We start from the raw sequence: 13,225 nt of genomic DNA on the forward strand, positions 1-13,225 counted from the left end.
TCTTTCTTCTTCATGTCAAAAATTCCCAATCTTTCCAGATCTTCTTAATACATAGGTTTGAGCCTTCCCACTTCCCTGGGTTGCCTGCTTTGCTTTGCCAGTATCTGGTGAAGTGTGGCACCAAGAACAAAGATCTTGGTATGCCAGAGAAGAATTTTATCCTGGGCTCTTGACTTTTGTTAACTCATCTTTCACTCTGGGGTCATCTGTATCAGGCTCTCACTGGGTGAACTGGGACTAATGGTTGGCCTGTTTCTTTCACATGGCCATTGGGCCACATGGCTTCAGCCCCCTCCACCCTGTGCTTCAACCGTTTGTTTTCTGGAGTCAATTGTAATACCTTGGATTTCCCATCCAGACTTCTTTGTTTTTCCCTTTGTGTTTTCTTCATTGCAATAGTCAATTTAGGTTAATGTATACATTGATTACGTAGTCCATACGTTTTGCCATCATTTTATGTACCATATAAACAGTTTCATATGCCTGAAAAATTCGGAGCTTAGGAATTGGAACATGCATACTCTTGGGGCTAAAAGGGAACATAGATGAGAAAGCTTAGCCCCAGAAAGACGTGAATAATTAGTGTCTCACAGTGACTTGGTAAAGTATCTGGGATTCACATCCAAGTCCCCAGACTTCATTTTTAAGTGATGGACTTTTAATGCTTGTTTGATAACTTTCTTCCCTGGTACCAGTTTGTTCATGTTGCAGTTATCTGCATTTAAACCTTCCTTGCCCAAACCTTGTTTTTAGTCATAACTCCTTACACTATAATGACAACTACCTATCTCTTTTAGTGAGTTGATTTGTGTTTCCCCAAAAGATATGTTCAAGGCAAACCCTTGTTACCTGTGAACATGACCTAATTTGGAAATAGGATCTTTGCAGATGAAATCACAATAAAATGAGGTCATGCTGGATTGGGGGGGGCTCTAACCCAATGACTGGTGGTTCTTATAAGAAGAGAAACAGAGTTATAGAGGGAAGAATGCCACACGAAGACAGAGGCAGAGACTGGAGTGATGCATCTATAAGCGAAGAAATGCCAAGGACTGCTGACAATCACCAAAAGATAGGAGAGAGGCATGGACCACATACTCCCTCAGTCTCTGGCGGGAACCAACCTAGCCAACACATCTGACTTTGGACTTCTAGCTTCCAGAAGTCTGAAACAATACACTTCTGTTGTTATAAGCCACCTAATTTGTGATGATTTGTTATGGTAGCCCTAGGAAACTGGTTTATTCCTCCAGAAATGAATCCTGTTGTCCATATACATCTTGGCGAAAAACAGTTCTCATCTGAGAAAAGGTCTTGATGGCAAGGACAAAACACAAGAACCACTAAATGTGATGGATGAGTAACAGAACTCTCAAAGGTGGCTCCTGGGTAGTGGCTAGGAGAGCTCCAAAAGGAGGGGCTGGGAACCCCAAAAGTCCTTTTTGCACTGGCCCCTTTGAGCTGGACCAGGCTGGAACTGGGTGGGGATGCACGGACCTTACCTTCTGTCTGTGTTTGCTCACAGGCAGGGCCCAGGTGACCCAGGCGGCACTGGCACCTGCAGCTGGTGCCCTCGAGGATGGGCACCCCATTGTTGAAGCAGGGCCCACAACGGCAGGCATTGAATTCCATCAGATACTGGTCCAAGGCACGGCGCAGGTTCTGGCGCTTGGCCTCCAGAGGTCCCAGGCTTGTGTGCCGCAGCACCTCATGGATAGGCTGCATCTGTGGGCACAGAAAGAACACAGGGCCCCTCCCTGGGCTCTATCTACCTTCCCAGAGCCCAAGATCCGGCCACCAAGCTTCTGGAAGGCCTGATACATGCCAGGCACAGACACAGACACCCAATTTATCCCACCACCTTGGATCCTCACAGCCACTCTGTGACATAGGTATTAAACTCCTCAGCTCCTAGCAGAAGAAAGGGAGGCTCAGTGTTTAAGTGACTGGCTCAGAATCACATAATTATTAAGAAATAATAATGAAGATCAGGTTTAGAGAGGGGCAGTTAAAAGTCCCAGGCCACACAGCTAGGACATGAGACACATTTACTTAGCTTTTACCATATGACAGGCCTTTCCCCTATATCATCTCCCTTAATCCTCACAATAATCCTGGAGCAATGTGTGCATTCCTCACAAGAATCACCTACTTAACTCTGAAACCTGTGCACTCCCAATCCCAAGTGAGCTTAGAAGTTATTTGTGCCAATTCATCTGCCCCCTCCACCACATTTAGGAAGCAGGAAAAGTGTGTGTTTTGATTGTCAGCCTTCAATGCAGGAATTAATAAAATCCTTGACAGGTAGTGTTGTTGTCATTGCTGATCAATTTCCCTAATGGTGTAACTGTGGCAGCTACATGTGGCTGGGTGGGGGTTATTTACAACTGATGCAACCCATTCCAGGCATGACCGTAATTCAGGGTTTCTCAACTTCGGCACTATTGCGTATCAAGTTGGATAATTCTTTATTGGCAGGAGTGGGCTGTCCTGTGCATTGTAGGCTGTTTAGCAGAGTCTCTGGCCTCTACCCACTACATGCCAGCAGCCCCCTTCCAGTTGTAAAAACCAAAACTGTCTCCTGACATTGCCAAATATTCCTTGGGGGAAACAATTGCCTCTACTGAGAAGTAGTAGATGAAGCACAAGGAGCATTGAATCTGGAGCCAGAAAACCTGGCTTCAAACCCCAGCTACCCTGCTTCCAACTGTGTGATCTTTGGCACATGACACACGGAGCCTCCTTCCTCATCTGTAAAGGGAGAACAGTCATCACACCCTCCAGGATTATTGTGAGGATTAAGGGAGATGATATAGGGGAAAGGAAAGGCCTGTCACATGGTAAAAGCTAAGTAAATGTGACTCACTTTCTAGCTATGTGGCCTAACTGCCCCAAGTCTGATCTTCATTATCTAGAAAATAGGAATAATACTTAATTCCCAGATATCTTATGAGGATCTAAAGAAATACTGAATGTGAGATACTACTGTACAAGGGAAGAATGACAAAAAATAAAGCACCATTTTTGTTAGTTGCATGTGATAATAGTGAAAAAAAACCCATGTTTTTCAAATTGCATGCACATATGATTATCTTCAGCATGCTTATAATGTTATACATTTTAATACATTCATAAAAGGAAGGCACTTCTCCAGATCTCTCATTTTAAGGAAAGGAAACTGAGGCCCCCAAAGGTGAAGTGATTTGCCAAGGTCACAGAGCAAGTCAGCAGTAGGACTGAGCCAGAGCAAGTCAGCAGTAGGACTGAGCCACATTACGGTAGTCGCACTTCCCTGGAAACAGAAGTCAACTGAGGGCTCTGGCAATAGCTTTGACTGAGTTCCTGGAAATGTGTACAGAAAGACCTGTGGCAAACAGACTTTGGCCTGTGGTCAGGGGTTGCGGTTGAGGTCAGCAGGCAGGTAATATCAGGACTGGTAGGGTCCCCAGCCAAGGGGAGAAAACCACTTACTGGAAGTTCAGGGAATTCAGTGCCATTGTTAGGAAGTCAGCGTAGAATAGGCTGCCCTGTTGGCCTGCTCAAAGATGACTCTTAGTTCCAGGGAAAGCCAGGACCATTGAGCAATTTCTCTTTGACTTTCCAGTGGGGCTCTGCACCCAGTTCCCCACCTCAGATCCCTCCCTCCCAGGAACCACAGGAAGAGAGGAAGCACTCCATAGGGTAGACTGGTGGAGTTAAAGGAGGAGAGAGAGGTGGAGAAAAGGGATCTTACGACGTTAGAGATTGGAAAGGTATTGGCAATGATCTTGTTCCCGTTTTGCAGATGAGAAAAAAGACTCAGAGGTCAAATGATACAATATAGCAACACAAGATAATGCATAACAATATATCACACAACACAACATAGCAAAATAACATAACACAAACGTAACATAACAGGACTCCTACATTCACAAACTCTAAGTACTTGTTATAAATAAGCACTGCTGAACTCTGGGGGATATGCAAGTGAATAACATGCTGTTTCCACTCTGAACATCAGGCTCCAAATAACCCCTACCTGGTCCCCTTGTCTGTAATCTCTCTCTTCTTCAAATCACCCTTTATTTCCCAGTGAGCATTCTCTTTTTAAAACACAGTGCTAGCTGTGTTACTTCCCTTCTATAAAGCCTGCCCGTGGCTTAATGCATTGAGTCTGAACTTCTCAGGGGGCAATATGAGTTGTGAAGAGACTGAGGATGTTAGTGTCAGTCAAACATGACTCGAGTTGGACTCTATCATTTGCCAATTTTGAGATATTGTGCTGAACCTGTTTCTTCAACTGACATTTACTAAGTAACTTCCAATCTCCTGAGTCTTGTGAAATATCTCTATGTGATAGAGCAGGAAACTGAGGCTCAGTGAGGGAAATAACTTGTCAAAGGTCACACATTGAAAAAGCGGCTGAGCTATGACCTAAATCATGTCTTTCTCCTCCCTCTCACCCAACCTTACTAAAGCCTGGGCTCTTTTTCCCAAAAGACTGTAGTGGTCTTCTCCAAATGATGACCCTGAGTCTTCCCAGGGAAGTTTTTCTCAAGGCAAACACCAAGTTCACCTCTTGCCTGTGAAAGTTTATATATTACTCCTGATATCAATTTTACAGTTTTTGCTCAAATCACTAATAGCTTGATGACATCAATTTTCAAACCCTATGTGAATTACAGTTGCGTGAAAATGGTCTCTTACTTATTGAAGAAGAAACGAAATCAAGATTAATCCATCTGACTGCTTTTTTCACAGAGACCAGGGTGTTAGAATAGACTTCTAGGTTTAACTGTAGGCATATGTTTTAAGAGGAGGACTATATCCATATCTGGGATTTTAAATATATGTAGAAAAATAGGCAAGGGTGGGGAGAAAAGGGATGAGAAAATGATGATCTTTTGCTTCAAAGTCTGAAACGCAGTCTCTTATTTTGAATGGACTACACCATGTACTGACAGAAATACTTTGGCAACTGCTAGAACAATTACTTCTTTTGTGGTTAAAACAGAGTTTTCCACACTTTGCGAGGTTAAGCATTTAAGGCAGGGTTTCTCAACTTTGGCATTATTGACACTTGAGGCCAGATATTTCTTTGCTCTGGGGTCTGTTCTGTGCATGGAAGGATGATTAACAGTATCCCAGGTGACACAGTGTCACCACCACTGTGGGTGGTGACAAAAATATCAAAAACATCTCTAGACATTGCTATATTTCCTTTGTGGAGGAAAACTGCCCCTAGTAGCTGAGAGCCACTGCTTTAACGGAGGTGCTAGGATACAGAGAAATGACAACTGGATACGAAGTCCAAAGGTCTGAAATCCAAGCATTGCCACCTCTGAGCTCTAAGAACTCAAATATTTTCACGTGATTTTTCAGAGCCTGTTTCCTAATCTTTTTAATGGGAGGGAATAGTATCTATGACAGAGGTTCCTCTAATGGAGAGATGAGATAACTTTGGAGCATGGTAGCAAATTGCAGCCTGGGTCCAACTCCAACCCACAGCTTATTTTTGTATGGCCTTCGAGCTAGGAATGACTTTTATATTTTTAAAGAGATTTGATGAAGAAGAGAAAGAAGAAGAACTAATACTACTACTTTGTGTATTATAGATTGTATGTGTCCCACAAAGCCTAAAATATTTACTATCTGACCTTTTACAAAAAAGTTTGCCACCCCCTAATTTAGCCCATGTGATTTTTGAAGTCTTTTATGCATAAATAAAAATCATGATTTGCCTAATGTGACCTAATGCTGAGGAACTTCTGGGATGAGCAGTGTAAAACTGGGCACTGACCAGATCGTCAGTTTCAGATCCCAGCTGTCCCGTAGCCTGGGTCTGAAGTCATGCACTCCCTGGAGTCAGGCACAAGCAAGGCCACTAGTTCAGTGTGCCGTTACATTTAATCTTGTTCTTTGATGGGCTCATAATAAGAAATATGAAATGATCTGGTCTGCTTCACTTTCATTCCTCATGGACGTAGAGTTTCTTCAACTGCGAAAAGACTTACCTCAAAATCGATAACAACAGGATTATACTTTAATGACCTCCCCCAGGAACGGTATGTAATGGTGCTCCTGTTGTGTGCCAAGCCACCGCTCCAGCCAGAATGGCCACCTCGCACCCGAGAAATGATGTCTTCCACAGCCATGGCCTTCCTGGCCCTTTCTGCCATCAAGAGGATAAACTGCATTAACTCATTTCCCAAAAAGCCCAAGGACTGGTTGACAAACCCCACTAATGAGATTTGGAAGAAAGCTTACATGTTTTCCTTAGATGTTTACCATTCTTCTACTCTTCTTGGTTAGCTAGCAGGACAAGGCAGAAGGGAAGGACCAAGACTCAGAAATAGACCCATCCTCTGGAGTGGAGAAATACTGAGAGGACAGCCCAGCCCACATGGAGGATAAGGAGGACAGGAAATGGGTGGTCATTCATTTATTCGTTCATTCACTCATTCATTCATATGTCAAATATTTACTCAGTGCCTGCTATATGCCAAATAGGTTCAATCAAATATTATAGGTGCTATAGGTACAACAGATGTTACTATAGGACTCAATGGGGGCACAGCGAAAGAAACTAGTCAGCTATACAGTAGGAGGTGTGGGAGGCAGTCAGGAAGAAAGGTGAATTGTCTACAAAGGTAAGTGAATATTTGCCAGGTAAATGAAGAGAGGATAGAAAGAGAGAGGAAACAATCTGACTTAAGGCCCTGAGGTACAGGTAACCTAATGCAATAGGAATAGCTTGAACCTGTTTAATATCTATTCTACCCACTGCATTATAAACTTCTTCATCATCCCTGTATCCTCTGTGTCTCCCCCTTGGGGAAAAAAAAACTCAATGCCTGTTTGATGAATGGATGAGTAAATGAATACATGGACACCCCAACTGACTTGTTCAGGAAATGCCATAAAATATTCCTGTACAATCTCTCTCTAATAATTATTCTTTGAGCTTGGACTTGGTACCATATTCTCTCTCAACAGCCTTATTTCCTCCCTCTGAACTGTAATATGATGGGTCTTCATTCAAACAGCCCATTTTCCAGATTCCTTTCATTCTAGTTCTTACTTGGATCTTTGTCTAACCCTTGAAATCTAGGAGGGTGCCCCGTATAAAGGTAAATATTTCTAAGGTGATTTTAAGCCCATGGTAGATTCAAAATAGAGCTACCGCAGGTCATTGCTTTGGGGTATTTAGCATCTATGCAGTCTGATCATTGACTAAAATGAAATCAACTGGGAAAAAAAAATAGCTTCCATGTCCCAGTGTGTGTCCAAAGGAAAGCCTGGCCTCCTTTTTGGAAAGATCTATTGCTAAACACTTGCCAGTTTTGCCATCTCCAAATTTTTTACAATGGTCTCCTGATAAACCTCCACCAACATTTATTCTGCCTTCATATTGAATGCCCAAGGAGCCTCCAAAACATGTCATGATATCTCTGCTGGTAATACCTGCAACAGGGAGACAGAGAAACACAAAATGCTGAGTTATTAAAAGACACTTGACATGGTACAACTATGTCACAGTAGTAAAAGCTAGCTTCAGCTTTGGAATCCAAAAGCCCTGGGTTGAAAGCCTGGTTCTTTAATCCAGTTTCAGTTTTCTCTTCTGCATGGTTCCAACCAAAATAGTTCTCGAAATGAGAAGAGATATGTGTTGCACATGCTAGTTGGTAAAAAATTCTAGCACTCTTTCCTTTGACCATTCTTTATTGAGCCACCTTGAGGCAATAATTCTATCTCATCCATCTGCATTTGCCCCCATGCCTACCTCAGTGCCCGGCCCATGATGGGCACCATTACTCTGAACTTTTGCACATATTTGTCCCTACTATAAATGCCCCTCCTCCTCCCTTTCCATCATCTTTCCAAAGGCTACTCAAGCTTCCATTTAAATGTCATTTACTCCATGAACCATTTTTGGATCTGAATAATTCCTTTTTTTTTCAGAGCTACCAATGTTCTCTGTGCCTGAATGATCATCTTCATCACAATTCTTTTTGTCCAGGTCCTCTTTGCACCCCAGAGAGGCCAAAGTCTTGCTAGAAGATGGGTGGATCACCATGGAAAGTTTACCTGCCCTTCAGACTCCGTAAAGACTGTCAGGCCCACATTAGCCATCTCTGTATTTGTCTACATCTGAGGATCCACTTAGGAACCTGCATTTTGCAGATGAGGAAAATAATTCTCAAAGCAGTAAAGCCACATTGCTATGTAAATAAACAGAGCTGGGTTTCCAACCCTAGGTATGCCTGGCAAGATAAAACTAGATAAATAGACTGGAGGAATATTGCCCATGCTACAGAGTTCAACCTTTTCGGTAGCTAAAGGAGTCTTCTGGAAGTTGTAAACGGGAGTTTGTATTTTGAGACATCATTCCTTTAAACTACAACTATACAAAATAATTATTTCCAGTCATACTGTTATTCTATCAACCATAAAGGAAAAATAATTTACACCTGTCATTCAGTTGAGCTAAAGATTAGATTCACTATTTTCAAGGGAGTATTGAGCATCAGAGTTTATTTGCCTGTGTCCCCATTAAACAGCAAACTCTATGAGGTCAAGGACTTGCATCTAATTCACAATTGTCTTGTTAGCATAGCAATGTGGTGTGTGCTGTGTTCAGTAAGTACTTTCAGAATAAATGATTGATGAATGAAAAAAATGAGTAAATAAATGAATGCCCCGAGTCTTTTGGTAAGGGTTTCTGATGGAAGGAAACTTAGAAGTCATAAGTCCTAAATTCAAATTCCAGTCACTAACACCCTGTATGATCCTAGGAAAGACCCATGATCCCACTGGGCCTCCATTTTCCATTTATGGAAAGAAGAGGTTGTCATCTCCAAGACCCCCCTTTCAGCTGCAGCCCTCTGTGCCTCTTTGGATATCAGTTTCTGAGTCACTCCTGAGCTGAAAGTGCTTGGGGAAAGTGATGTTCTGAGCACCGGCATTCAGCACTGAGCAAAGGGCTTCTGCCATTTCCATTCAAACACTTTTAATTTTTAATGCATTACTAATTGGGGGAAGATTTAGCATATTTAATTGTTTTGATTAAAAAATGCTTCAACAGTGATAAACAAAAGTGGATGAAAAGAATTCACGGGCAGAAGCCAGAGTGATTATTTAGGTGGATGGTGGAGTGCTGCTGAATTAAAGCGACAGGACAGGCTGATTAATGGGGGCTGGAGGATGCCTGTGGTGTGATTACGCTCATGAAAGTTCTGGCAACAGCCTGCCACGTGATGCTGGGAGAAGAGAATTCCAGTCTGACTTGAGAAGCATGACTTGACTGCAGAGATTTGCCATCTAAGACCCCAAAGTGGGTCCCAGCCAGCAAGGGGAGTCTGTGACTTACAAAGAATCATAGAACCTGAGAGCCTAAGCACTCTTAGACACTTAGCTCATACTTTTCATTTATAGCTGAGATGCCTGAGGTTCATGAAGGTTAATTATATTGCCTAAGGCCATACAGTTAAAAAATGGTGAAGCTGAGATTCACGCTCAAGTCTGTCATGTTTAGAAGCCTGTGGTGTTTTACTAATCTCAGTTATTGCTTCAGACAAAAGAATTCTGCCATCTGAGAGGAAAATGTAGTAAGCACCTACTGTGTACCATCCTCAGCATATCGCATATTGGGCAATGTAGACACCTCGAGGATATAACTAATGTGAATATGATGCAAATCTGCAAAGGTAAGATCCTGCCCTTGAGAAGTTAGCAGGCTAGGGGCCATATCTTAAATGAAGACCAATCTGTATCCCGAGAGTTTTTTGTTTCAATATACCAGGGCTAGAAAGGAGTCTTTCATCAGAGGCTGTAAGAGATGCCAAAATCAGAGCTGTCTACATTGAGCCTGTGGGAAAATGACACTAACAAGTTGGGGTTGGGGCAGAGGAAGTCAAACCTGGTGCCAAAATCCAGGAGTTGAAACTGGCATTGGAAGCCAGGATGCAGAACCAGAGAGATAAACAGAAAGAGTTGGGGGTGGGGGTCTGGGGTGAAAGGAACAGACAAAGGTCTGGAGCCATTATAGAGAACTTGCCCAGATAGGTGTGTAGTGTGGATAGACTGACTATATTCATGAAACTAGGCAATCCTCTGCCATTGCTCCACCTCCTCCCATCAGGCTGCACTCCTTAGGCTTAACTTTGGACCAGGTCAAACCGCAGTTTGTTTGGGGCTTTTGAACTCAGCGAGCTCTGGAGTTGATCAATCCCAACCCAGGCTATACATTGAGATCATCTGGAGTGCTTTTGAAAAATATAGGTAACTAGGCCCAACCTCTATGAATTCTAATTGTATATTTCTATGAAATCAGGAATCTGTTTTTCAGACAAGTATCCCAGATGATTCCTCTTCATTGGATCTTGGATCAGATGTTGAGTATGGTGGTCCTACAGAGTATCTCTGGTGGCTTGCCACAGGACTCTGGCATCCTGTCTCAGTTGATACCTTTGTCAATACCTTGGATATGGACTTAGTAGCCAGTTCCATCATATCTACTCAGAATAAGAACTAGAAGAAGCCAAGGATAAGTCAGTTAAAGAAACAGGATCCAAAAAGGCCTCAAAAGGCTGGGTGGATACACTGACCGAGTGTATTAGTCCATTCTCATGCTGCTAATAAAGACATACCCAGGACTGGGTGATTTTATAAAAGAAAGAAGTTTAATTGACTCACAGTGCAGCATGGCTGGGGAAGCCTCAGGAAACTCACAATCATGGAAGAAGGGGAAGCAAACACATCCTTCTTCACATGGCACCAAGAAGAAGTGTCAAGCAAAGGGGGAAACCCCCTTATAAAACCATCAGAACTCATGAGAACCCACCCATTATCATGAGAACAACATGAGGGTAACCACCCCCATGATTAAATTACCTCCCACCAGGTTCCTCCCATGACACATGGGGATTTTGGGAACTGCAATTCAAGATGAGATTTGGGTGGGGACACAGCCAAACCATATCACCAAGCATAGCAAAATGAGACTGAATTGGGAAAACTTTAACATCTTACCCTACAGACAAAATACCAAATGAATAAGCACAATGAGAAATAGACACAGCTTAGCAGGAGAACAAAAGAAAAGGCCTTAGAGTTTTAGATTACTCCCCGCTCAGTAGGGTAATGAAACCAGGGTACAAATTATAATTAGTAAAATGAAGCAGGAAGTAATCTCACTCTCCTCTCCATAGATTAGGGAAACTCAGAGCTGTGTGCAAAAACACCTTAAAAAATGAAATAAGAAAATACGATTTTCTTCAATGAACATTATCCAGCCTTTAAAAATAAGAAAATCCTGCCATATGTGACAATGCGATTGAACCTTGAGGATATACTGCTATGTGAAATAAGCCAGTCACAAAAGGATAAAGACTGCATGATTCCACTTATATTAGATATATGAATAGTCAGATATATAGAATCAAAGGGTATCATGGTGGTTGCCAGGGGCGGGGGGCAAGAGGAAAGGTAGAATTACTAATCAATGACCATAAAGTCTCAATTATACAAGATAAGGTCTGAGAGCAACATGTCCCTATAGTTAACAACACTGTATTGTACTGTTAAAATTGGCTACGAGGGTAGATTTCATGTTAAGTATTTTTACCATAATAAAATTTAAAAATAGGGAATGATCAGAGAAGAACAAGCATGAGGGTGAAGATGTTCAAAGCCACATCCTTTTGAAAATATTAGAGGCGACTAAGGATGTTTACTTGAAGAAAGGAAAAAAGATTTATCTTTAAGAGAGACCAGTAGAACTGGATTAAACCCTCCAGAGAGTTGTCTTGAGGAAGGAGAATTAGGTTTATTTGTGTGGTTGCAAGGGCAAGAACTAGGACCCAAAGACCAAAAGCTACAGGAAGGCAAGTTTAGGCTTAGCATAAGATCGATCATTATCACAGTCAGAAGTCAAGCACAGATGAGGTGTTTCAGCAGGCAGTGAGCTCTCACCATTGCAGGAGACCAAGCTGAGGCTGGCTGTTTGCCTGTGAGGGTACAGGAGGGTTTGAAGGGTAGAAAAGACCAGTCATCTTTTAAGGTGACCTCTAATGCCATGATCCTGAGACTTTAAGAACACAGCGGAATGCTTTAAGAACATTTGAGACAACTTTGATAAGTACCTAATAACGTTTTACTGTGTTAGAGCTAGCTGAGAAATAAAGATGACTCAGGAGAGTGCTTGACCTCTACGAGCTGAGAGTCAAGTGTGGGGAAATGGACAAGGAAACAGATAATTATTGTAGTGTGTGAGGAGGACTCTGACACAGGGCAGTAGGGTCAGGGAAGGCATCTGTGGGGGTCAGAAGAAGGAGCCAGAGACAAGTAGAACAAGTAGGGATTAGCCAAAGGTAGGAGTATAATGGGAGATGAGGGAGACCCTGCAGAGGACTTGTTTCCTCAGCAGCAAGATTCTACTCAGAAAAGCCAATGTGACTTAAACTCCAGAGTGGAAAAGAGAGAGATGCAAATCAGTTGAGGTCCCTAAGGAAGTACAGAGGTAGTGGGATGCTGGATTGCTTCTCAGTCTAGCCTGGTCTCGAGGTGAGCTGTTTCTGTGTCTACTCGACAGGCTAGGAGCCCAAAGGATATGAGTCTGGACACCATGTCTTCTATTTGTTTCCCACATGGTCTTGGCCGTGGCGCAGGTGGGAGAGCGGCCCTCGCACCTCCATGGAGCTGCTGCACGTCTGTGGTTCTCAGGCAGAACCAGGCAGCTTGATTTCCAAGGTGCCAGAACACCGCAAGTCTGTCATTCCTCAGATTAAAAGCATTAGGTGGAAAACAGCAGGAGTAGTTCATTATTTATCTCTTTGCAAAAAACAAATACCATTCATGTTGCTGTAATTTATCTGCTACATTGCTTTGCTATATTGGTTGCCCCCAAAGACAGCCTCAGAATGGGAAAGAGAATCTAATAGTCTATTTTCTATCATCACATTGGAAAAGATGATTGGAGTGTGTGGCTGGGCTAGTTGGGAGGTGTTAGCTAACTCACCTGTCCCCTTTGTGTTTCTGTTTATCCATTAAAATTCACACTTCTTCCAAAACATCTGAGAATAAAATGAGTACCTCGGTGCCTTTGCAGGTGCTAGAAAGTCCCTTTATCTCTTTCATTGAGCTTCTCCCACTCAGCTCCAGACAGCCTTTTCTTAATCCCCAAGGGCCCTATGTCTATGCCCCCAGTGTATTCCTGTGCTTCTCTCCAGCATGGTATTTAGCT

General features: G+C 42.7%; 1 protein-coding gene across 1 annotated transcript in view; it reads right to left on the reverse strand.

The window, feature by feature from the left end:
- C8A (complement C8 alpha chain) overlaps nucleotides 1-13,225 on the reverse strand; it is a 63,112-nt gene that overhangs the window by 4,108 nt on the left and 45,779 nt on the right. The window contains exons 8-10 of the mRNA XM_054451357.1: nucleotides 7,321-7,446; nucleotides 5,997-6,154; nucleotides 1,503-1,725 (exon numbers count right to left, since the gene is read on the reverse strand). Of these exons, the coding sequence (XP_054307332.1) occupies nucleotides 1,503-1,725; nucleotides 5,997-6,154; nucleotides 7,321-7,446 (507 nt within the window). The remainder of the gene's footprint in view (nucleotides 1-1,502; nucleotides 1,726-5,996; nucleotides 6,155-7,320; nucleotides 7,447-13,225) is intronic.

Source organism: Pongo pygmaeus, chromosome 1, assembly GCF_028885625.2.
Source record: "Pongo pygmaeus isolate AG05252 chromosome 1, NHGRI_mPonPyg2-v2.0_pri, whole genome shotgun sequence".
Classification (NCBI taxonomy): domain Eukaryota; kingdom Metazoa; phylum Chordata; class Mammalia; order Primates; family Hominidae; genus Pongo; species Pongo pygmaeus.